The sequence below is a fragment of the Anoplolepis gracilipes genome, chromosome 7, assembly GCF_047496725.1.
Source record: "Anoplolepis gracilipes chromosome 7, ASM4749672v1, whole genome shotgun sequence".
Classification (NCBI taxonomy): domain Eukaryota; kingdom Metazoa; phylum Arthropoda; class Insecta; order Hymenoptera; family Formicidae; genus Anoplolepis; species Anoplolepis gracilipes.
Window position 1 is genome coordinate 6,041,435 of NC_132976.1, and position 27,126 is coordinate 6,068,560.

The 27,126-nt window shown below is 28.1% G+C and overlaps 1 protein-coding gene across 13 annotated transcripts in view; it reads left to right on the top strand.

Moving 5' to 3' along the window:
* The first annotated feature begins 374 nt into the window (after positions 1–374).
* The window catches only part of Ndae1 (Na[+]-driven anion exchanger 1), a 54,428-nt gene continuing 27,676 nt past the window's right edge, over positions 375–27,126 (top strand). For 3 of the 13 annotated variants that reach the window (XR_012047118.1, XM_072896734.1, XM_072896740.1), the window contains exons 1-3: positions 8,669–9,530; positions 21,472–21,596; positions 23,339–23,473. Coding sequence is in view for 11 of the 13 variants with exons in the window: in XM_072896734.1 (XP_072752835.1) it covers positions 9,493–9,530; positions 21,472–21,596; positions 23,339–23,473 (298 nt within the window). In the remaining 2 variants the exon portion in view is untranslated. Of the gene's footprint in view, positions 678–3,984; positions 4,218–8,666; positions 9,531–15,256; positions 16,605–21,471; positions 21,597–23,338; positions 23,474–27,126 lie in introns of those variants that run through there. The other 10 variants (XM_072896742.1, XM_072896741.1, XM_072896738.1 and 7 more) reach the window with 7 other exon arrangements.

Below are 27,126 nucleotides of genomic sequence, written 5' to 3' on the forward strand. Positions count from 1 at the left end.
AAAGATCGAAGAATATACATTTCAAAGATATATGCTGGAGTGTTAATCGGTCATTCACTGGTATATCAACTACTCTTTTCTCGATCTTTCGAATAGCGTCTACGATATCATCTTATCATCTTATCGCTTTCTCAATCTCCGACCGTTATCTATGTCAATTATCGACCTGTCAAAAAAATCTTTATGGATCCAGGCAGGTAGATAGACCGCTGAAACAATGGGAGCGTAACACTAAGCGCGATAGATTGCCGATGAATGCTACAAGGAGAGACGACAGGGTTGGTCGAATAAATGCGGAGAGGAGTGTCGTCCACGTGGATCAATACCGAAGAGCGTGCAGGCGCCTCCACCTTTTGCTACGAGCAGTACTCTCGCGCCGCTGACACGCGTCGCACGCTCCTCCACCGCGTCGGTCCTTCGTGCAAAGGTCCGAGGGTTGACACGGGGACGCCGTCGTTGCCCGCCGACGTTGTCCTTCGTCCTCGCCCTGCGGGAGGATGCGAATCGCCCATCGATCGGGAAGGAAGGATCCTTAGATCTCGTGCGCGACGTGTCTTACTCGTTCTCGCTTGCTCGATGCACTTTTCTTTCATCTTCATTCCGTGACACATCCGGGGAAACACAACACGAGAGACACACACTCTTGGATTTGTTCGCTCGTGTGTGAGAAAATCTGCGTGCGTATACATTTTTTATTCTCTTCTACTTTTTGATATATGAAATATTGTACTTTTATTTCATCTTTCTACTTTTTTCAATGTATTATAACATTTAAAAAAAAAACAGATTTTTTGGTTAATTTCCTTCATTAGATAACTTTATATATATATATATATATATATATATATATATATATATATATATATTTATAACTTTATATATTTATATAGACAACGCTATCTAAATTATAACCAGTATGCGACAAAAAAAGAGGCAATTATATTTCCAATAACTTTATCAATAAATTTATATTAAAGATGAATTTGTCAGACATAAAATAATATATAGTAATATATATATATTTATATAGACAACGCTATCTAAATTATAACCAGTATGCAACAAAAAAAGAGGCAATTATATTTTCAATAATTTTATCGAATAATTTATATTAAAGGTGAATTTGTTAGACATAAAAGCAAACTATATTAGTTCTTTTAGGGACTTTTTGATTACGAAGACAAGAGTCGTTTTGATTTTCCGAGGTATTTTTTTAAGAGATAAAAAAAAAGTGTGAAAAAAAAAGATACTTTTTTTTTCCTATAATTATCTAGCAACAAAGAAATATTCTTAAGAGATATTGTTCGTTTTCCTTATTTTGTAAAAGATATCATTCTCCTTCAGTATATATCGAATCTCTTTCGGAGTATATATCGCATCTCTTTTTCAGTTATTTATCGGAATGTACAGTGATCCACTTATTATTTTAATGGTACTTCTCAAAATATACATTATAATGTTTATTTGAACGAATTTAATTTAACTTAAGCTTTGTCATTGTTTCAAAGCAATATTTGTTTGCAATCAAAGAGAAGACTCATATTTCCATAGAAATATTATTTCTGGAATACCAGAATCAAGCTTTTCTTCTTTTGCATTATTATTCAAATGAACAGCTGTCGAATAACTGCATATGTTTGCTTCGCAATAACAGTCAAATAAGAAAGCAATACTTTTAAAACTAATTACTTTTAGTATATTACTTTTGAAATATAATAATGTTAGGAATATAAATTAGGAAATATCTTATATGTAAAAAAAATACATATTTTTTAATATAAAGAATAAAAGATCTCTCTTTCTTTCCTTTTCTTATACATATATATATATATATATATATATATATATATATATATATCTGAATTATTTTTTGTCAAACTTTACTATTTATTCTGCCATATAGTTATATTTATATAAGATGATTAAAATTTATATTACAGCTCTTTAAATTATAAAAATTAGAAAAAGAATTTAAAAAAAGATATCTTGGAAACTCTCTGAGAACAATATAATTTAATTGATAGGAAATAACTATTATTACGTACAAACAATTGTGAAAAAAATACTCTTATACATTCGAAATTAAGTGTTTCAAGCATTCTCTCTTTTATCCGCATATCTTCTCATTTTTTGCTTATATCTCGCAAGAAATACTGAAAAAAATAATTTTTTTTACTTCTTTATGTTTTATATATCATTTATAAATAAGATAAAAGAAAGGAGATATAAAATGAAAAAAAAATATACGTCTTAAAAAAACATGACCCCATATATCATTGATGTATTCCTACGCATTGACCATTCGATCGTCGTCGAAAAAGACGATTCTGCAGACGTTTTGTTGTTATTGCAATTTATAAATAAATCGACGTAAATACGAAAAATAATTTGCCTTGTTGCATCGTATCATGTGTCTTCCGCGTTCCATGCTTATAAACTGCTATTATACGCGACTCTTATTGAGAGTCACTAAACTTTCTCAGTGATAAGCGCCGTTGAACTCAATACAGACGAGATTTTTTTCTCTTATCGTTTAGTCGCTATTTAAGGTCTGTGTTTTAATTTTTATTTTATTCTTTCTGCACTATTTAATCTTTTATTTCTGTTTTCTCTATTAGAGACTGTAATGTCGGCTTTTTATTCTCGGTGTCAACGCAATAATAAAGAAAAAAATAAAAAAGAAAGACACTTTTTAAGATCCATAGTTTATCAATATTGTATAATAATAAATTTATTCGTATCTTAAAAAGGCATCAACTTTGAAATTAACAGTATTGACAGATTTCTTTTTTTCGTTAGCAAATATCATTTATTTTTATTATATTATTTTTATTATATTATTTTATTATATTATTTTTATTAAATTTTTGTAACATACATAATTTTATCTATACATATTTAAATAAAACAATCTATAGTATAAATTAGGCTTAACTCGATATTTGTCCATAACATGATTAGAGACGCTTACATCTGTGGGTATACTTTTAATTATTCTGTCAAATAACACACGTTGCACTTGTGATAATGATAGAAAGACTTCTATAACTAATCAATATAAAAATAAATAATTAATAAATAAATAATCTATATTATTCAAGAGTATAATGCAAAATTCTGAGTGTATGAAAATGACTTCGATATTGAGGGCCTTATTTTGACACCGAAATTAAAATAATAGACAATCCACAATAATTTATAAAATGTCCAGAGTACATCCAAAAGTACTTAAAAATTCTAAATAATAAGTAAATAAAAAAAAGTATGTAATATGTCAACTCAAACAAAACTCGGTACTAGACTATCATTTATACTCTATTATCGTAACCAGTGCATTGTAAGCGTCTTTAGAAACAGAAGAGAAAGTTCTTGTTGAACGCGAAGGGTGCGAAGGGCGGCTTGCGTTCGATATTTCGTTCGTGGCAGTTGCAATTGCGAGCGATAGGGCGGAGATAGTGAAGGTTGCATGAATTTGTAACGTCAGCTTTTTATAGACGGCATTTATTCCAACAATTTGCTGTCGACAGGTCAAGGCGACGCGACCAAATCGGTTCGAAACGACGGTAATGCGCGTTTGCATATTTAAAAATTGTAATTTTTTAATTTTTTTTTCAGTTTTTCGCAATTTTCTGAGACAGACTGCATCGATTTTATTACAAATCATATTTACTTATTATAATATTCACTTTAATAACTTTAATTTCCCTTATTTTTGGGTAATAATTCACGAAATTTATAATTTGCTTAATATCCAATTGTATGTGTGTGCATTTATATTTAATTTCTGTAAAGTTGACTTAGAACAAATTTTTCTGGGAAATTTTTCGCGTTGATAAAAGTATTTTGAGCAAAACATTTTATTTCATCTCTGTAAATAATTTTCGTTTAACTTTTCTTGTTCTTTTTTTTTGTTCTCTCAAGAAAGTAATGAGTAAGTTTGTTTGAAATAAAGTAACGTTCTTCGACTTTTCCAATATTTTTCAGTATGAAATCTTTGAGACGTTGCGCACGGAAAAATCTTATAGGAGAAGAAGATTTTAATTAAGAAAACATCGAAATTCTCCTCGGTGGTGATCAAAATCCAGTCGTCGATTGTATTCGCGCGTACAAAGTGTGATTTCCTGTGGGTATGCGGGCAGCTTGATAGAACATCATCGAATTGTGGAGGAAAGAAAGTTACAATCAGGGTGCATTCCGGACTGCTAGTAAATCAGGAGGTAAGAATTATATAACATATGTATATGTTAAAGATTTTCTGCACGTAATGACATATTTCGAATAAATGCCGATGTTAAATTGTATATGTACATAATGAATAATAATATATGTCAGAAATTGATAATACACGTGTATGCAGCTATTTACTAAATATAGAATTTCAGCATATATGATATTCAAACAAATATAAAATACAATTACGGTATTACAGAAACATTCTATTAATATCTACTATTTGAACAAGAAAACAATAAATTATTGTCAGTAAACGGTATTATATGTTTGACACTTTAATTCTTTTATCTTATTATTTAATAAAAAAAATCAAATACTGAGCTATAGATAGATTAAATTTTATTTAAGAAACATAAGTATATACCATTAGATTATTAATCGTATTATTGATTCAAAATGAATCCAGACTACTCAACTAACTAGATTAAAACTATATGGATCATCGAAGATATTATCCAAGAGATACTTGTCATTAATCATGTAATCATCGTAATTCGTTTAATTAGTGTCTCAAAATCTACATTGTTTTAAAGATAGAGTAATAAAACAATAAAGATGTATAATAAACACTTGCATTTAAAAGTATGCGTTTATATAGTTGAAGGTATAAAAACAGATGAAAAATGTTTATAATATAATATAATATTTTTCACAATTTCTACATTTTGGAGGGAAACTATTTTACGGTTGCCAATTACTTAAAACAATACTTATTAATTAATAACGCGATCAAATATAAAGCTGTCATATCAAAATATAAAGCTATTTGGCATATAAATCGTAAGTCACGCGGTAATTGTCAAAAGATTCTGTTAGCTTTGACTGACGTCTTATGTCAATCATTATGATGGGACGAGGATTAGGTGTTATCATTTCATCACGTGTTGGCACGTCAAATTGGGCTCATATGCAATTAATGTATGCTGGTTTTGTACTATCTAATTTATCGTCAGACAATAGGATCGAGCCAATAGGTGACAACGAGAGCTATCAGTACCTCGAAATACTATTTACAAGTCTTTAGCGTACTGATTGGCTCTAAAAAGGCTCACGATGCTTAAACAAACGCTAATTGAAAGCGGTTTAATATGAGGGGCGCATGTTCGTCGCAAAGATTAAAAACTGTCTCATGCAGCATACTATGCAAGCCACATGGCGAATAGAATTTTTCTGTAAATCTTCTAGAAAAAGATTTTCTAATTACATTTCTAATTACATTTATAAGAAGATTTCTTGAATTACATTTAACACATTACATTTAAAGGATTTTGAATAAAATTAAAAATTTTATTTTAAATTTATTAATTTAATAAAATTACGGGAAAAAATTTAATAATTTATTAAAACTTTTTTTCTTAGAAACTGAAGATATATTTTAAAAATTAAAGTTTTTAAAATAAAAGGGAATAATTTCTTGACTAAATTTTTGCTATGAAAAATTCTTTTTATTCTAAATTTTTCGATGAGAAAATATTCATTAAATTTCTCACTAAAAGATATGAGAGCATTCTGTAATTGTTATCGTTCATAGTTACAGATAGGTTTATAATTATATTTATATTATTCGTTTTTAAAAAATAAATTTTAAAAAAGGCAAAGGAGAGCCAGCATGGTAAATGGAGCGTGTATTTTATAACAAAATTAAATTAAAATAATATCGAATGTTTCAAATTATTTTTAGATTCTCTAAATTTGTTTATATTTCCACTGAAAAGAGTCCAAAATGAACCAAAATGTTTATTATTTTTATCGATTGAATTTTATGAAATAAAATATATACTTTACTTACCGCGCTGGCTCTAATTTGTCTTTTTCTATATATATATTATTTTTTAAGATTATATTCTAAAAAACTTTTTTTTTTGTAATTAGTTATATTTGTATATTTGTATTATTTATATTATTGTAGCTTTACTTTTTGACACATGTAAATAAGTGTCTAAATAAAGATATAAACAATATAATATAAAATGTAACTGATAGTGTATTATTTTAGATGATATGAATCTAAAGAAAAATCATTACACATATTTTAACAGTTAGATGAAAGGTTGAACTATGACTGGTGAAATACATTGTATGCTACAACAATACTTTACGTACAAAAGTATGTAACGGCATTATTTGGTTCTCTGCTAGACAGCGTGTCGTGTCTCTGATGGAACATCGCGCAAATGATAACGAATACTTCTTGTCCATGTTACAAACACAGTTCTGCAGCTATCATGTCTGATAATGAAACATACGGCAATAATATGTCATATTCAGAGTACATTTTTTTATCTGGTATACGAAATCACCTAGCCTAATTAAGTCTGTATTATTCTCGAATTGGTATTAACTAGCTATTTCTGGTTCTTAGTGGTTTACGATTGCGTAACAATATAATGATTGCGTAATTATAGACTTTATTGAAATATGAGAAATTATAAACTTATTGAAAAATGACAAAACAATTGTCTTCCACAATAAACTATTCTTATAGAGAAATCTTGTATGTATACCTATATACATATATAAATTTTGAATGGAATTCTAATTAAAGACATAAAAATGCGAATAATATTTAGAGAAGCCGAAAATAATGTAATATATATAAAAATATATTATTATTTTATTATATAAACACAGAAACAAAATTTAAGAAAGTTATTAATTATTATATGTATATGTCAATAAACCAGTCATACACATACACGCGTAGACATACACATTAACATAAAAACTTGAGATATTTCTATATTAAATGTGTTATAAAATATCTATGAAAACAGTTTAATAAGTAAAATAAATTTTAAAAATTTAAATTTTTTCTTTTTTAACATTTTTTTCCTAATAATTCTATTAATAATTCTTTCTCTATGTCAAATACTTTTTAGAGTAATTTAATTACATAGATATGAAAGAGTATAATAGAGTATAATGATTGATTAATTGGAGTCAGAATTATAGTGTACAGACACGTGTACACTATAAAATGACCCTAGATATGTATATAATGCACATTTATATAAATTAATTATATTGTCCTACGGGACTCGCCACAAATATAGTACATAATGTTCATTTACACGATTAATTATTTATGACATATTCTGCTACTTCTCTGCCACCGGCAATGAGTTACACATACTATAGTATGCTAAGATCTCTTGCTATTAAATATTATTACACAAAATTATTTTCAAACAAGTTATATTTATTTCAAATGATATTACTGCATTTAAATTTTCTATAAATTTTAGTAGACTCTTTTTGTATGTAATGAGCACGTATATACTATAAATACTAATTTGACTTATTAATTCTTTATAATTATTTGTTTTTATATGTGGAGTTATTTCAGTCTTTTTTATATCTGTCAATAAAAGACAAAAACATTTTTGTCTTTTATTGACAGATATAAAAAAGACTGAAATAAGACATTACAATCAATATATAACATATATTTGCAAAAAATTAACATCTATTATTGTCGACTATGTAAAAGTAAAATAATAAAAATCATGATATAAACGACATGTTGCCTTCTAAAGAAAAAAATTTATACAAGAAATAAGAAGTATGACGCATGCTTCTAATGTAAAATAGTACAATATATGCAAATCTCTTCCTTCTTCTAAGCTAATCATAAATGCAGTCTGACTGTGCTATGTTCACGTGTACGTTTGAATATATACAAAGAAACGACGTATTTGCAACAGTGCATTTGTCAAACTCATTATCGTGTATTATAATAATTTTCAATGCAGTAATACTGGTTTTCTGTTAAGCGTGATTTATATAATAAAAAAATGTGCATTAAAAATCATTGTGCAATAATATGGACCGACGTGCATGATTATCAGATATGTGATCATATGATGTTTTGAATTGTCACTTTCGAGGAAAAATAATTTGAAAGAAGGGGAGAAAGAAAGATAAAGAAGATAATATTAGTATAGTTTAATATTTTTATGTCATGTAATTTATAATATTTTGCTTTTAATATTATCGAGATAATAATTATTTTACAAACCTTGAGCCACGTAATTATTGTATTTCTCATCTCATTTTTCACTGCATTATTTTTACAAAATTTATATAAAATTTATAATATTTATATTACAGAAAGTATAAGCATAATTATTTTTATAAATTGTTTTATAAAAATAATATTTTTAGCAAAAATGTGATAATGAAAACTGAGAAACAGATTATATATATCAAGAATCTTTGTTTAGTTATCTGGTTTATTTGAAATTATACTCTCAATGTATTGTACCCGCTGAGAAATGTATATACAATGTAATATTACCTCTTTCACTTTATTTAATTTTAGAAAATTGATGATTAGGAGAAATTTGGAAATATAAGATATTTTTTAAATCACTTTCATAATAATCGATTTTATCTATTTTATTGACTTATTCGGTCTTCCTTGAATATTGATGTTCATTAGTCTGTGATACGCAAACTGGGAATTAACTCCTCATTATCGAACATGCGATTGATTAAAAATATATTCAACGCTGCTTCGAAAAATTGAGAATGTATCTTCAGTAATCAAAAATCAATTTTTTTTCTATAAATATATTTGTATGGAAATCGATAAGAGAGTGTATTGCACAAGTATGCACATAGTTTTTTCAAACCATAGTTTCTTGGATGATAACCCTCGATGACTGTTAGTGTCACGATTTCGAAATGACAAAATGATTCCCCTCTTCGTGGGATAATCTGACCGGATTCTCTTCGAGCATATCTCGACACTATCTGGGCGGAGTTTCCTTATCAGAATCACCGGATGACTGTCTCCGCGCTGCTGTCAGCCACCGACTGGTTACTACGACTGGCTACGATTGCTGGTCGCTTACTGGTACCGAGGAGAGCGCGATCGGAAGCTATCATCTGGCTGTCAGCCGATGGTAAACAGTTCACCGGCATACATCGTGGTGCGTAGACGTTGCGTGCGTAGTGCAACGTGTGCATATATATGCATGTCCGCATACACGTGAGTGAGTGACCAGAGAAAGAGAGAGAGAGAGAGAGAGAGAGAGAGAAAGAGAGAGAGAGAGAGCAAGAGAGAGAGAAAGGAGAAGAGAGGGAGACAAAGACAGATAGAAATACGATCCAATTGAATACACACATTTTTGTCTACCAACGCGTGCTACTTTACTTACTTCTTGAACCAATATGAGGCTCACCGTCTGACGTTACAACCGAAAGTGCATCTTCCATTGTGCTGATCGTTGTGGTGGCGGATCTTTTCAGCCACCAATGCAGTCATCGATGGAGCTCCGGGAATGCATTTACAAGTAGAGCGTCTTTATAATATTCATGTGACACAATCATATTCTTATATTTTATTGCACTCGTGTTTAAATTATTTTTCTATTTTATTCTCTCTTATACTTTTTTTATTTATATATTATACAATTGTAATTGATAATTAATAATATACATTATTTAGTTGCGGAAATTTATTATTACAATATTATGGTCATATAATTATATAATTTGTTAAGCAGATTAATTACCGAATAATTAATAAGAACATCTTTGCAGTAATTTACATTATTTATGTATTGGAAATTTTGTATATAAATAATATATTAATTATATTACTAAAATGGCTTGAAACTGTCACGAGATTAATGCCATCAGATGTATCGATTTTACAAGTTGAAAAAACAACGGATGTTGGTGAAAAACTTATATTCGCCGACAGAGTCGTTTTATCGTATTTGTATTAGATTCTAGCTTATTTGCTTGAGTTTCTCGCAATGCACTTAGTGTTGATTTTCAAAGGATGACTCGAAGAACATAGACACTGAAATGTACTTTTGATGTAATAGTAGATAGAGCGTGTCGATCAAAGTCAGTGTATTGATATCCGTTAGAGAAATTTCTCGGAAGGATTTCTTAACATTAAAAAAGAAAACTGATATCCATCAAATTATTGATAGTGTTACAGACTAGATAGGAAAGATAACTTATTTTTTTTATTAGAATTAATAACACTACTATTTATAAAATATCAAAATTCATGCTTACAATGTATAAAGATACATTAATTAACATTATTTGATAAATGTTAATAAGAATTCTATTAACAAGCTGTTTATACAAGTGAAATGGAATAAAAAATGTGAACCACATGTATATATAATTGCTGAAATGTAAAAATTGACACATAATTTCAGAGAATTAAAATAAGTGACAAATTTATAATCGACTCTTTTAATCAGTGATCACGAGATTTGCACGAAATGCCTTCACTTCTGATGCATGACATTGAGTATTAAATTAAACTACCTTGCAGCATGAAATGCGCATTGACTTACAATTAGACTGATCGTTTAAGCGATGTCTTTTTTGTGCTTATATTATATTCATAATTGTTCATATATATAATTATTGTCACATATCAATCCGGCAAAAATTGTGAAAGAATAATTATTTCGCAATGTATAACTAGTCGATCACGTGCTGACCTGCGCTTTGACCCAAGTGACGTCACTATGGATTCCTTTATCAACGTTTACATGTGTTTGATTCTTGAATGCTGCGATTATCGTTATCGAGACAGTGAACCTGGAAAAAATTGACTAGCTCATCGAGACAGAGCCGATGATTGGCAATTTCGCACTACAATTGCAAGTTATCTATGTACCAATAATGTGAGGGAAAATATACGGAAACATATATAACCATACAATAATTTTTATCTATTTATATCAACAACTCTTATTTGTTTTGCGATTATAATAATTATATTGAAAACAAAGTACGTCAAAAGATTCATTCCAACTGTTTGTAGAGCAATGAAAACTGCGCTGTTTCTGAAATTCAAATATGAAACATCTGTCTGTTTTATCTGGAGGTTGAAATTATTCACATACTACGCATATGCATATATCATACATTATACATTTATTATTATATTATTTTTTATTATTTTTTATTATTTTTTTATTGTATCTTTATTATTATATTATTTTCATATATTTATTATTATATTATTTTTTATTGCGCATATATTATTATTAAGTGTAAATTTAGTCCAATCAAACTTTAATTTTAAATAGAATAAAATTCAGATAGCAATAATATTTAAATAGTATTTATCAAAGTGTTAGCGCAGACATTATACATTTATTATTATATTATTTTGTAATATTTTTTTATTGTATCTTTATTATTATATTATTATATTATTTTCATATATTTGTTATTATATTATTTTTTATTACGCATATATTATTATCAAGTGTAAATTTAGTCCAATCAAACTTTAATTTTAAATAGAATAAAATTCAGATAGCAATAATATTTAAATAGCATTTATCAAAGTGTTAGCGCAGACATTATATATTGTACTTATTATTTTCAAAATAACTGATTTATTATTATTAATAATTATTCTCGAATCATTATAATTGGCTACTACTTGTTTTATAAAAAATATATCTGTATCTCAAATCGATAAGTAACATTCGATTGAGCAGAAAACGATTAGCTCAGATTGAAAATAAGCATAATCCCATTTAATTGGTTTCGATGATCCAGACAATCTAAATAATCCTTATAATTGACAGATTGGTAACTAAAAGCGATCGAAGATAATTAAGAAAAATAATTGTTGCTGGAAAATTTTATAAACGAATTTAACGAAATAATCTGAAAGATAAATCTTAAAATTAGGAGGAACAAAAATATACGTTTGTTGTCAAATTAGTAAATTTCAAATTAGTAAACGAATAAAATTCCAGATATAAAGAAACGCACGATGTAGATACGAATCAGGCGAATACAAATATTTTTTTCAGTCAGAAAAAAAGTATTTTAGCGCACTACAGTTACATATAAATATAGTTTATTTATTTTAGAGTGGAAAAGAGCAAGGTCATTAAAAAGTAATAGAAGAATAAAATTAATATTGTAGAAAGTAATCTATTCAAGGATAATCGATCTTTGACCTTTTGTATCTTAAAAGTGCACGAGAAATTTATGTAGTATTATATTTAAAATGACAATTGATTAGGCTTTCTTGCCGTTTTATTTCACCGACGAGATACTTACTTTGCGATTCTCTTCTCAATTTTCTTCTCTCTTAAAATAGGATAAAATAAATTTTCCAATCTATTTATAACTATCATTTTATATAAAATTGCTTGTGATATGTTTCTCTCTTATAAACGTCTTACGTAAGATGAGATATTGTGAAAGATTTAATATACTGCGCCAACTTGCTTTAATATCGATGATCATAACGAATCTCTTTTCTACAACTTATTGATGCTTTATAATATAAATTATAAAAATGCATACATTATATAAAAATATTAAAAAATTTATATTCGCGTCATATAAACTAAAAATAACAATCTTAATTCAAACTTACAAACAATTTAATAATTATCTATAAATTTTAGAAAAAATCTCTATTTATCATAAAATAGTATGCATTATTTTACGCACATAAACTCTGACTCACAATACACTAAAATCATCTTATAAATCGCATTATGATCCGATATGCTTTCTCAACTATAATGCAAAAGTTACTTCAACTAGTTTTGGCGATTAGAATCATCTACGTAGATTAGAATAATGGACCAGTGTTTTTCTCCTATTATTCCGTCACCCTGTACAAATCTTCATCTTTTCCCCTTAGTAGCTATTTGAAACTGCTTCAAGCTACCGACAATTTTGCTAATTTCAATATATGTATTTATGTTAAGTCTTGATAACATAAAGCAGCTTTACAACTTTTCGTCGTATATTATATAGTAAGCGTAGGGGAAAGAGTATTAAATAAGGACAACAGCACGTGGTGGAGACTCCTAAATTTTAGTAAATCAAGTTTTGGCTTGTCATATTTTTCAAAGTATGCATAACGTATAAATCAATCTTCAATTCATCATTCTTATTTATCTTTCGATTATTATTAATAAGGTCACTATTCACTTTTTTATATCAATAATATCTTACTATTAGCTCTTCCAAGATTGATTAAAACCATTTAATTTATAACACGTGTGCGCGAAATTACGTATTTCAGTATGTAAATATAGTATTGATGTATGGAACAAAGATATATAGTAAAATTATCATTTCACGAGTCACGTTCGTTAATTGCATCTGTCGTGTATGATTTTTGATGAATTTCGTTATCGGTTTGTCGCGAGTTTTAGTCCTCAGTTTTTTTTTACGATTATCTGTTAGACTGAAAAATAAACATCTCGTTAATACACGCGTTGATACGTTTACGACATAACATTAATCGGAATTTATTTGTTATTCATTTATTATTCATTAGCTCTTTCATAAAAATATTTGATGGATTATCTAGACATGTTGCAATAATCATGTTTCAAGAAAGATAGTAGCGATGTTATATATACATGCCATGTATAATGTATATGTAATGTATTTATCATTAAAGTTACATATATAATTTTAATGACAAATTTTTTGACATAACAAGTGCTAATCTTCGGTTTTACTAAAATAGCTATTTTATATGAACAGATGATATCTTTCAGAAAACATTTCATACATTATAACCTGATTCGAAGCTCAATTTCTTTCGCAAGTTTTTTACACTTGCATTGATTATGCCTGAAGTCAAAGAAACAACTAATAAATATTTAATTGACACGTTTAAATTTGATGCTAAGTCGAGCTTTATGTTTTTCATTTTTTGTACTCTTAAAACATTGAAATATTTCGTGTTGAAAATGTTTTGCTCTTTTTTAAAGCCAATTTGTTTTATTCATCTTTTATTTTTGTGACAAGTGAAACATGATATATTTTTGATATAATACCATTTGAAAGCCGAAAAAGTTCTTGCGTTAACCATATTCCATTCAACAAGTTATTATTATCGAATATTTAAAAAGAAAATAGAATGACACAAAAATTCAATAAAATGTTAATTTTAAAAAATATACATTTTTAAGAGAATTTTTTATTTCTCATTGTTTCATACAATTAATATATTAAAAATATTTAAATACTGTATTTTTATATAAAGATGTATTTTAAATAAAATATACCGTCTTTTGTAGATAAAAAATAAATAAATAAATACATATTTTAATATCTTTTAATAATATTAAAAATCAAAATCACAATGCGTTAAATTTCTATATTTACAGAGGATTTCAACATTTATTTAGCATTAGCACAGACACTGACATTTTCTTTTTGAGATTAGTAATCATTGAGCTGCGAATTTGGATTGCCTTTAATGAAGATAATTATTGGTAATCACGATATTGGTGATAATCAATGTACCATATAGGAGACATTAATTACTCTTTAGATTTGAATCGTCGTCAAATTATGTAATTAATACGTTTACAAGCAAATTGCATACGGCCATCGCTATGAATCACCATACGTGCCTACCTTATAATGACACTCCGTCATTTTCGTCTCTATTAAACCGTCAATTATCGCCGCATGTCCGCGGAAAAGTGCCGTATTACAAGGACTTTTTCATTTGACGTTGTTGCCGCTTGTTAATGCTCTCATTGGCCCGTCCGCCGACGTCCGTGCTTGATCATCATCCCGAGCATTGTCCGCTTCCTCGTCGAAATTCGTTTGCTCGCTCCGAAACCGGAAGCACAGCGCAATGCACCGCGAAGCGTTAGTTCCTTTTGTCACTATATACTTTCTATCGATATTTAGTTCATAAAATACTAAAATATTTGTTATACATTTAAACCTTTTCGTTAGACAAATTCTTTATCTTTTTTTATTAAAAGTACAATAGCACTTAAATGAGTTAAATATGAAATATTTTAATAATTAAAAATATGTAATATGTGTCTATAACATTTTATTTCTAACATAATCAAAAGTATTTTTTTCTTTATTAATAAAATTAAAAATTTTTTTATAGCAAATTTTTTAATTAGATTATTTTGACATAAAAATTGATTCACATTGATTATAAGTATGGTTTCAATAAACAGAAAAGTAAGCTCTTAATTTTAATATTTGCGATCAAATAATTGATTGATTAATAATTGAAGTTTTGAATAATTTTCATATTTTCTGATTTTACGTTTGATATAACATTTTACATCTAATAATTTTATGCAAACATTATTTATTCAATAATTTTTTATAATATCGGTGACTAAATAATTTTCGTAAAAAAGAGGAAGAACAGGGTGACGATTCGTATATCCACCGATAAATCACGCGACCAATTCTTCTAGAAATCAAACAATGCGATCATTTTCCTCTTTTATCAAATTAGCCTTCGCCTATTATGGAGACAACCCGGATAAATAGGTCGATCATTATGTAGAGCTTTATACATAGGTACAACTTGGGTAATCGTATTGCGGTAATTATCTATTTGACGGTAGTTGATGGTTCGACGACTATGCGATCTTGACATTCCATCGAGTGACCTCACACGAGATCACGAAAGGAATCTCGAAAGTGCAATGAATGGATGATGCACTAGAGACAATTGTTTGTACTACGCGAGATAATTTCTCTACGACAGACACTACACTTTTTATTTATAATAATAAACAAAATTGATGAAAATCTATTTTTAGAGTTGAAGTATTTACATTTATCATTTTTGGACGAGAGATGACAATATATATCACAAAAATATAATATAATAAAATATTTATTAAAGCAATGTTGTTGACGAGTTAATCGATTAGATGTTTTAATATTCAGCTATATCGATTTTTTCTCTATATGATTAATTATCTAACATAAGAGTATAAACTAATTTTTGTCAATTATATTATTATCTCAGTTATTTAACACATTAACGTATACACAAATAATTTCCGTATCAGTGAGAGTCCGTCTCAATAAATTGTACACCAAACTTAATACATTAATTATGGAGCACACATAAGATAGAAGGTCGTCGTTAGGCGCGGACCTTCAAAGAGGCTATTTCATTGAGAATGCATAACGCGGGATCGCGACATCGTCGTATTCTACTGTCTTTCTTCACGAAGACACACACCGGGGCGACCCTGACAGCACGTGTATACGTCGTTCGCGTTTATATCGAGCGCTGCAATTGCGTCCATCGCCGAGAACCGCACCTGGCAGCGCCCACGAAAAGCAGATTAAGCGCGAACCGTCCCCTTCCCATTCTATCCGCGACTGATTCGCGTCGCGTAAAGCTCGTCTTTGGCTGCGTCAGTTGCATCTGTGACGAGGTGTATATGTGATGTGTAACGTTTAATTGTTTCCCGCCACGTGTTATCGGGAAGATATAAGAAATGTCGCTCGCTCGATGATCATCTCAAACATCTGTCTCGCGTGATTGAGTGTCATCGAAGTTGGAAGTTGTCAGACAAGGCTAAGAACAAAGATTGACCACTTCGGAAAAGGTAATACATTCTTAGACAAGTAAAACTATCATTTACTTTTTCATTCTAATCTACTGTCTTATCTCGTCTGACATTTTATTATTTATATAAAACAAATTTAATTTAAAAGTTTTATGTAATTATTAATATTTCTTATTGCTTAAAAGTTATATATATATATATATGTATATTAAACAAATATTATTTAAAAAACCATGGCGGAATAAATAGCACAATTGAATAAACAAGTAAAGTAAACAAAGAAGCCTTCGCAGTTAAAAATAGAAAATACAAATATTAAATGACAAGTGTATGTAACAAAGAGTTTCACATATACACAAAAATAACAGACAGAGGAATATATTATCATTTAATATAACTTTACTTAATATAACTTAGTCTTTGTTATGAGATGACAAGGCATAAACTGTGGTATAACACGTGTATCAAAATTAACATCCACAGTGTAGGTGGATAATTGTAGTATATCATTTTATTTTTTTTTTTTATATGCCTGTTCATGTCGCACGCTGGTGTGATTCACATTATCACGACAAAAATAAGTATCATGCCGCACATTATGTTCTAGCAAACTTCGTAGCATCGTTCTTTGTTAATTATTATCAATTTTTTTATGCATATACGTATGTAAAATTTATAAACTTATAAAATTTTAATAATTTAAATATATGATATAAATTAATTTAATTATAATAATTTAAATTTATAAATTTATAATACTTTAATAAATTTCATTAAAATTACATTTTTTACTATGCGACACAATCTAATCATTATAATAATCATAATAATGTGATATTTATATCATTTATTCATAATTTTGTTGAGACATCTAAATCTTCCACGTTTAAAGTAATAAGAATCATTATAATTTATATATTATACGTCATATTACAACTTCTGTGTTAAAGTTGATGAAGTGGCTTTATGTGTGTGTTTATTATTTCTATAGTTTTCTAATACTTATAAATGAATATTTTACAATTATTTGTTGGTAAAATATGACAACTATAATTAATAATCCAATATTAAAAATTAAAAATAATCTAATAAATTACAAAAAAGTTGATAAGAGAAAAGAACAATATATTTTATCAATAATATTTTTTATATAAACTGAAAGAGATTTGCAAAATTTGATTTAATTAAAACGTAACAAGAAAAAATAATCTGTATTTTATTTAACTTTAAAATATCTTGCATTTCGTTATACTTACTCGGCAAATATTATCATATTTAAATTAATTTACAAATCGTCTCTCTTTCTGATATCAAAACGCAGTAGCGAATTCAATCATTGCCATTTACTGCCATTTACTTCTATCAACTGCATTGTTATCATTGTCATTACTGCTATTGTCCCCCATAATTGCAGGTTCTTATGTGTAAAAGAAATTTGTCACGTCGCGTCGGAGAGAAACATGACACGTGCGGAACTGTCCGTTCTATGAAACAGCTGCTCGGGTCCCAGAATTAAATCGCGATTAGCATGATAATCGAATCGCTTTTGCGAGCGTAAAAGGAACGGAATACCGATAGAATCGTGACGACCATGATAGTCCGACGATCGATGTACGAACGTAAATTTATATAGATAACCGTAGCGTAGCTATTTCTGTTACAGAGAAACTTACATCCTAGACAATAATAGTGATGTCAAACTTTTGTTTGCGAGATACATTGTTTATGCATACGAGTTGCTGTGTGTTTGAAGCTTGGATCGATCGCCTTAAAACTAGTTAATCACGATCTCAAATGACCATAAACTTGAAAGACAAAAAGAACTGAACATTTCGCATACTAATATACACGGAATATTTAAAAAAAAAAATAAACGTTTTTCTCTAGGCAATTTCTCAGTAATTTCACGTTGAGCATATTGTTTTCTTACTAAAAATAAATTGTATAACTGCTTATATATACAAATTCTAATTTTCCAATATTTTTTGTACATTCTGTCATAATGCCCATTTAACATTAAAGCTGCCCTAACAACCGTTGATAAACGTGAGAACAGAGATTAAGGATGTCGAAGGAAATTAGTAAATGTCTCAGAGGAAGAAGATGATTTCGTAATCTTCATTGTCTCGTGACAAAATATCATAATAACCAACTACATTATTACGCTTGCTTCTTTTGAGAAATCCGACAATAAGTGTTTTTCATTTAAATAAAAGAGGATTTTTCTAATATTCTATTTAAATAAAAGAAGTTTTTTTTCAATATTACATAAATTTAGAATTAAGTGAATATAATTGTTGATTTAACTAAACAACTTTGTAACGTCAGATTGAAATAATCAAGTATCCTCCACTGAAACTTAATTATATTTTTAAAATGTTTTCGGAATAAAATGATAATTGTATCTTTTTATAGCGATATCTTCATCGATATTTAATAAACGAATCGCTTGAAGCAATGTTGCGAAATGCTATGTTTAGATTACTGCCCACGTTTGTTTTCCCTATTCTGATTTGTAATCAACTCGCATTCCGTTTCATACTTGTTTAATCGAAACTATTTTGACAACTGTCTCCAACTTTTCTCATTTTCGTGCAAAACTACTTATTTAAAAATTATTGTATACGTCAATATGAAATAATTATGTTGAAAGTACGTTACGTTAAACATAAATATGTTTATAATTTAAAATATGTAGTTCTCAATATCAAGGAATAATAATGTTTTTACTTTAATATTAGTAAACTTTTAATATTAGTAAAATTTTTTTATTCTAATATAATTGTTTTATATATTTTATTAGAAGCTAAATTTATGAACTACATTGACTATTTCAAGTGTTTAAAAAATATATTACAATTTCTATCTCAATATTGCTATCTACATTGAATTCATCATGGTATAAAATCAGTTATCAGTGCATGATTAAATTTATTATTCTGAAATAATGTGCAATTAAATAATGGCGTGTATTATATAAACGTTAATATGCACGCTGCATTAATAGTAACATAATTGTGAGAAAGAAATATAATTTAATCAAAATGTTAGCTTTACATAGGCTACGATTAAATTCACTTTTATTTTCTTCAGTTATTATCACAATACATTATTATGCACATATGCCTAATCAGTCAATTTTCGTTGAAATGTTACATTTGGATTCCTCATATTATATAATAGCTGTCTATTTTCTCTTTTCTGATTTGTAATCAATCCGTGTTTAATTTCATATCCGATTGATCGAAACTATTTTATAATAAATTTTATAGTAAATATCTCTAACTTTTCTCATTTTGATATGCAATTTTGATTGTAAAAATATTCCTAAATTGACTATCTATCAGCTGCTTTGAATGCAGTGATTTTATGCATTTATTCAGCATTGCAAGTAAGTTTCCTATGTAATATGAGAACAGATATAGAATGCGTAATAAGTAGAACAAAATGATATCTTACTACAGAGTTGTATAACTTGTACTCATATTAGTTCAATAAAAAATAATCAGCTGATCGTAATGATTGATAAGACATGTAACTTTGAATGAACATTGAAGAAATATATTTAATAGAAACAAATACTATTTTTATATAAAAATTAAAAAATATGTATATATAAAACAAAATTTAAAAAAATTCACTTTTTTATATCAATTGCACATGCTATTAGTTAACCTATAATTTTTTATATACATCAGTATTTTGATAATATAAAAAATGATTTTATTAGCATTATCAACGATAAGTAAAATTCTATATTCTTTAATTAACCATAAAATTTAAATTAAATGTAAATTTAGATTAATTATAAATTTTCGTACTAAACAGAATGCCATTATATTTTAATTAAGTTTTTAATACTAATAGGCTTTACAATATTTATATTTATATACTTACAATATTTAAAACATGTATAACTTCTATTACATTAATTTATTAAAAAATGTCTTTCTCTTAAAAAATCTTTTTGTTTGATTATAAAATCGATTATAAAATCAAGTATAAAAATGAAAATTGAGTTAACTTATGTGCTAATTTATTCTTATTGAGCGAAAGGTTGAAGAAAGCGTTGAAATTTACATCTCTCGCGATGAAATGTGCATGAAAAGTATCTCACAATAAATTACAAATTGGAACAAATATATTGTCGGGAATACAATGTGAAAATGTGCATTATTATTATTAATACACATGTACATTATTTGTATTAGACAACTAGTAATAAAATTAATTTATTACGCAGAGTTAAATCGCATGACGCAGAATTAAATCATATTTAATTACATATATGAAACTAAATAACCTGCTCGAAGATTAAAGAAGTAAATATAAAAACAATTGAAAAAAATAATATAAAACTTAATAGCATAAAAAAGAAACATGAGGAGGAAGCGGTTGCGAGCAAAGTGTCCCCGCCTGAGGAAGTTTAATTATTATTAACTCGCGTAGTTACTGACAGTAGTTACGGACGGTCGTGAACAGACGCCCACGGAATATTTCGTGAATAGACACCCACGAACTATTTCGCGATGCACACTTGTGCGCATACTTGGCATTTTTCTACACCTCTGAAATAAATAGACAATTTTCAATTTTATTCGATTAATGCAACAGAGCACTAAGATTAATAAAAAAGTACAAAAGTATTTTATATATACATATATAGGTTTCTAAAAAAAGTTAGTTACTTAATAAAACACTAATATTTTGTATAATATTTTTTAGGAAATTTACCACTAGAAATAATACGTTTTGGAAAGAAGATAAAATTACAGACAAATAACATTCTTGCCAGTTAGAAACTCGTTAATAACATAAATATGCGTTCATTAACGCAACGAATACATATAGAGAATCAGCTATCGGCATCGCAATAATTGATGAAAAATTTATTTTATTTTTACAGACCGTGGATGCAGCCGGGAGCTGGCAGTGGCGGGGCCCACGCGGGCGGGACAGGTGACGATGAGGCTCCGAAGGATCCGGGGGCACGGATCACCCATCAATCTTACACGGAAAAAGATTATGAAGGTAAGAAACATCAACTACAAATTTTCTCAGAGTTTATAAAATTAATCATAGTCAACACAAATATTTTTATTTCCACTATTATTTATTTAATAAATAGAAATATTATCTACTTATTAAACAAAGCATTTTATATTAATCACAAAGTATTCAATTGATGCTTAAAAGTTCTAAGATTATAATTTTAGATATAAAACTGTTTATTATAGTTGATATATCGAATAGCTATATTGGTTCGAATTCATATATTTTTATAGACTTATTGTGAACATATCGTTTGATGAATCTATATATTTCATTATCGTGCATGTCGTGATGAGATCAATCAGAATTGATCTTTGATAACGATGAGTCATGCAACTTATTACGAAATGGATATAAAAGCAAAATATTTGTTTAATAAAAAAGAATATTGCAATCTTTAATAATTTAATTATGATTCTCATTCCGCAAAGCTCATGTAAAATTCTTTTATGACCATTATTTTATATAAGTAAAGAATAAAGAGACAAGCTTCTATTGAAACATTAAATCTTCGAGGCAATAACGCCTGCTATTGGTTAGTTTAATACGAATTTGGCTTCAGTGTTTGCTCACATGACTGTCCTTGCGCGTATAGGAGCTTCGAAAATCGTTACTTCGTTAAATAACACCGTCAGCTATAGATGGATAGGTACATGTGACGGGGTCACCTTGTATCGCCAATGAAACATATGGATAGAGGCCATATATGTGACGATCTTGTATGATACGCTGAACCCTTTACCGAAACAAATTTATCTCCTTCCTTTAACAAGTGTTCATCTCTTTCGATGGACCTAATTCGAAACTTCATTGAAAAATGTCAACCCATCTTTTAAAGAGGAAACTTCATGGAGAACAGTTAGCTTATTATAATTTAAAACTTTTTTCAATTGCTTTTAAATAGAAATGAAAATTTTCTGCTAATAATTATTTTCTCTAAGAAATCTAACATTGAAATAAAACAATATTTATAAAGCTGATAATATTATTTTAATATATTAATTTAAGATTTATATGAATAAATATATAATAAATACTTTTTAAATTCTTTTATATTTTTTTTTAAACATTTGATTTCTATATAATGCCCTTTTATAAAAATATATAAATATTTGTTTTATAAATATATTATATAACGGTGAATGGCTACCTATATTTTTTTTACTTCATTCTTATTGTGACATTACTCTCGCGTGACATCAATACAAAAAATTCTGTGCTTATCGAAGCAATCACAAGCAGATAGCTTTCAATATTTACGAAGCCTAAGGCTACACGTAGTGATAGTCACTGTAAACTATATTATACTGAAAGGTTGCATTGTTATTTATATCAGAATAGTGTGCTATTAATATATTCATCCCTCGCACACACAAAGTTCAACCATTCGTTCGCCTATTGCCGCAAAATCGGCACAAACCTATTGACCTTTTCACCTAAGCTCATCCTAATGTGCCAATGTAACGCAACCGTGTTACGAACACTTGTGTAAATCGATTTCGTGGGAGGATATAAGGCTCTTTGCAAGATCCTCTGTGCAAGATTCTACTCTTCTCGCATTATCATAAGCGAGATTACGCGATAAAACGATGCCGACCTAATTTTCGCGTGCACTCCCGTATCTCATTATCAGCCGAGAGAATTCATTCTGAATCCACGCGAATTCCGAAGCCGGTTGAGAGATACTGCGTGACGAGGCATCCCTTTTCATCTGCTTCCAGGTCACAGGGCGCACACGGTGTACGTGGGCGTGCATTTGCCAGGAGAGAGGAGACATCGTCGGCACCATAAGCACCATCATTCACAACGGCAGTCGTACCCCTGCGGTAAAGAGGATGCCGACAACGAGAGACCAAGTAAGTTGATTCTTCGTTCCTTTGCCTTATCGAAGTTGTTCGACTTTTCTCGATAATGATGTAACGTCGCACGATCATGTTTCGATTCTATTTCAACTCTTTTTGAAGAAAAGACGAAGTGTCGTATAAATAATGGATGTAATGGTTTTACAGTTTTCAATCATCGTGTTTTGCTGATTATGACATATTAATTCATAATATCATTCTTTGACATGACGTCGACGTGACAAACGTTATTTCAAAATGTATGTTAAAATATGATATAGGCTGGTTTTCTACGTGATAAAGTGATAATGTGATAACGTGATTGTTAATATATTATTCAGTTAATTTATATTGTTTGTTGTTAATTTATAATAGATGTCTATCAACAGGTGAAATGTTTCAAGTTCTATGGTTTATTAATAAAACATTGTTTGCATAGAAACGAGAATCGTTTCTCGTGTTCGACACACAAGGTCTTAATTATACATGAAATTTCTCAGCTTCTCGAATAAGTTTACGCAGGAATTCTCAAGAGATTAAGTGTCAAATATTATTAAACATAAATAATATTCTATATATAAATATTATTTATTTCGAGGGTATTTTCCTTTATAATAAAATTAAGAGTCCTCTCGATATCACTGTTAGTAATCTCATGCTATAACGTTAAAAGCCAGAAAATACGTGTAAACTTCTATTGTAAAACTTATATCCACATAAATGAGTTTTCTTCTATGAAAAGACTTTAGTTCGATAAAGCAAACTTATGGATTGCAAACGAAATAAAAATTGATATCGAAGAAAAAGTGCCTAATCGGTTTTATTTGTGTAATTACTTGAAATGTTAAAGCCGCCACGTGGGTTATCATTTATCTTATCTGAAAACGTGCTTAAGATTACAATATACAATATATAACACATTATAGATATAAATAGATTATAAATATATAAGATAATCGCACAGTCGTAAAATTGATATGTCATTGAGTTTGAGGCGACAATCAGTCGACAATTTTATAAAAATTTGCGTGCGATTTATTTCTGTACTAAATAATTTCTCATTAATAATTTCGCATTAATTAATTAAAGTTAATAAACTTTTGGGAGGGTTAGAAATAATTGCATTAAAATTATTTTTGTATTATTAAAAAAAATAATATTATATTAAGGAAAATACTTCATTTTAGACAGCAATCATGAAAATTTTGATGTAAAAGTGAATATAATATACCTAACAATGAAATCATTATTAAAAATTATAAATAATTGAACACTCATTTCATATTATTGCAACGTTCAAAATTTGGCACCGACACGTGCTTGCGTTCTTTGTACTCCGAGAATGACACATGCTTACACATATAGAGTTTCAATATAGTATATATATATATAGATAAAATTAGTTTGTTGATTTTTCGATTAAATTAGTTTGTTTTAATATCAATTTTGAGATTTTTAACTTTTATACGAAATATCAATGTTAAAATAATTATTATCAATTGTCATTTATGTTGCTTTGTATATACGCGCGATATTAAAAATAATTAGTTTACACTACAAATTGTAAATTATTTCCTTATTCGAAATATTGTACAGATCGCATAGTATGCAAAGAAAAGTTTTGGCGAGCAATAAATTTTGCATGAATTCACTAGAATAATGAGTTTGTACGCTTTCAACAAAACATCCATTTAATTAAATATCATTATAAATGTCATTTGTGACGTATTAGTTTTACAATTTATAGCTGTTTTCACAGCCATGCAAAGGCATATCTTTCATTGTAATTTTGTTATTTAGGAACACGCAGTCGTAAATATAGCAATAAAAAGCAGATTGCGCCAGTCTAAAAATGAAACGAGAGCCCCCACCTTGTGCATTTCGTAGCGGCGTGAATTGCCTTGTATCTCGCGACGATATTATTACTTTGCTTTCACAAATTTAATTGCGTCTCAAAAAAGCCACTTATTAGCCTCATTCTGCAAAATGTGCACTACTATTTTGTCCGAAAGTAGTTCAAAATGCTACGCTAAACCGTCATAAGTGACGCAAACACATTATATATGACGCGTTGCACTTTTGCGGTACTACTAAACCTTACATGGCAGAATGCCAACCACTTGTCGAGACTTATCCGGATATTCACCCTCTTTCTGATACATCCAGTACAAAGAGCCAATCGATATTGAGGTGTTGTAGCAACCTTTGAATTCCACTTTTCTAGATTTTTCTATATTTTGTGTTATAAGGACGATAACATTAATATGAGAATAGATAATATTAATTTTTTATTTTAAGCTAAACATAGTATACAAGTTGTCTTTGCCAAGTCTATGTTTTATTAACGAACATTTGATCAGATATTATTTTCACAAAACTTTGCTCTTAGATATCAAAGATTTTATTATGTAAGGTCAAATTAACACCTTATAAAGTCGAATGTATTATACAGTATTTTAAATTAATTGGAAAAGTAATATTGTTTCTTTGTAGCCCTTCAATTCATCGCGAAAGTTCTTTATGTAACTTACACTTAATAGTGAATTAAAACAAAAACTTTCAATCGAGAATTTATGCGTGCGAAATAAAATATCCTAATAAAATCATTGAAATAAAATACTGTAAGTATATTTAAATGTATGAAGATTGGAATCAAGTTATTCGATCAATCAAGTTATCCACTTAAATGTGATAAAGATAGAAAAGTTCTTAGAAAATATCGTATTTAAGTTTCCAAAGGCGATAAATCGATTCTCGACGTTCTTTAAAAATAGAATGAAAACATATTATAATTTCTATCGTAACACAAAGTTCATTATATTACTTCAAATGTTTTATCTTTAAAAATAATACAACACCCGGTAATATATCTCATTGAAATTTTAGTTGAGTAATTTATAGGTTTAAATATAATTTTTAATTCTATCTACGCAATTCTATCTACTAATTAAATATTTTCGTAAATTAATTAAACTAATGTGATAAAGGAAGTATATTAATAAGTATTTATTCTTTTTTTCTTTTTATATATATTTATATTTTATTTAAAAAAGTAAAATAATTGTATTTTCATTATTATGCACGACATATCTACACAATATTATGTATGTATTCAATGTCATTTTACTTTGTCTAATATCTATTAAACTAGAAAAGCTGTCTCATAGTATAAAAAAGTTCAATCAATATTCTTTAAAAAGTAAAGTTTCTGAGGATTTTTATGAAAAATAAACAAATCAGAAATTGATTGCAATTCTGGTTTGCAATTTCTTAGCCAACTAACCATAACGCTAGCCACTTAATTTCTGCCGATATTAGAAGTTTACGTCAAATAAGAAAGTTTAGTCCCGATCGTAATATTGTCTTACTACTTACATTATTTTCTGTAGTAATAAAAGCTTGTATTGTTGTGTCAATATGTGCAATGATACTAATTCAAAGTTAAAGAAATAGCAAATTAAAATAACATTTTACGAAATAATTTATAAAAAAGAAAATCTGAAATTGAAATAATTTATTAAAAAGAAAATCTGACATCAAATAACGATATTAAAAGTGTTTTGAATACAGATATATTCGGATAAAGTGTTATGTATATTAATTTTATTCATACAATTATTAGTTTTTACCTTGAATCTTAACTGATAAATTTTTCTTGAAACTGTTGG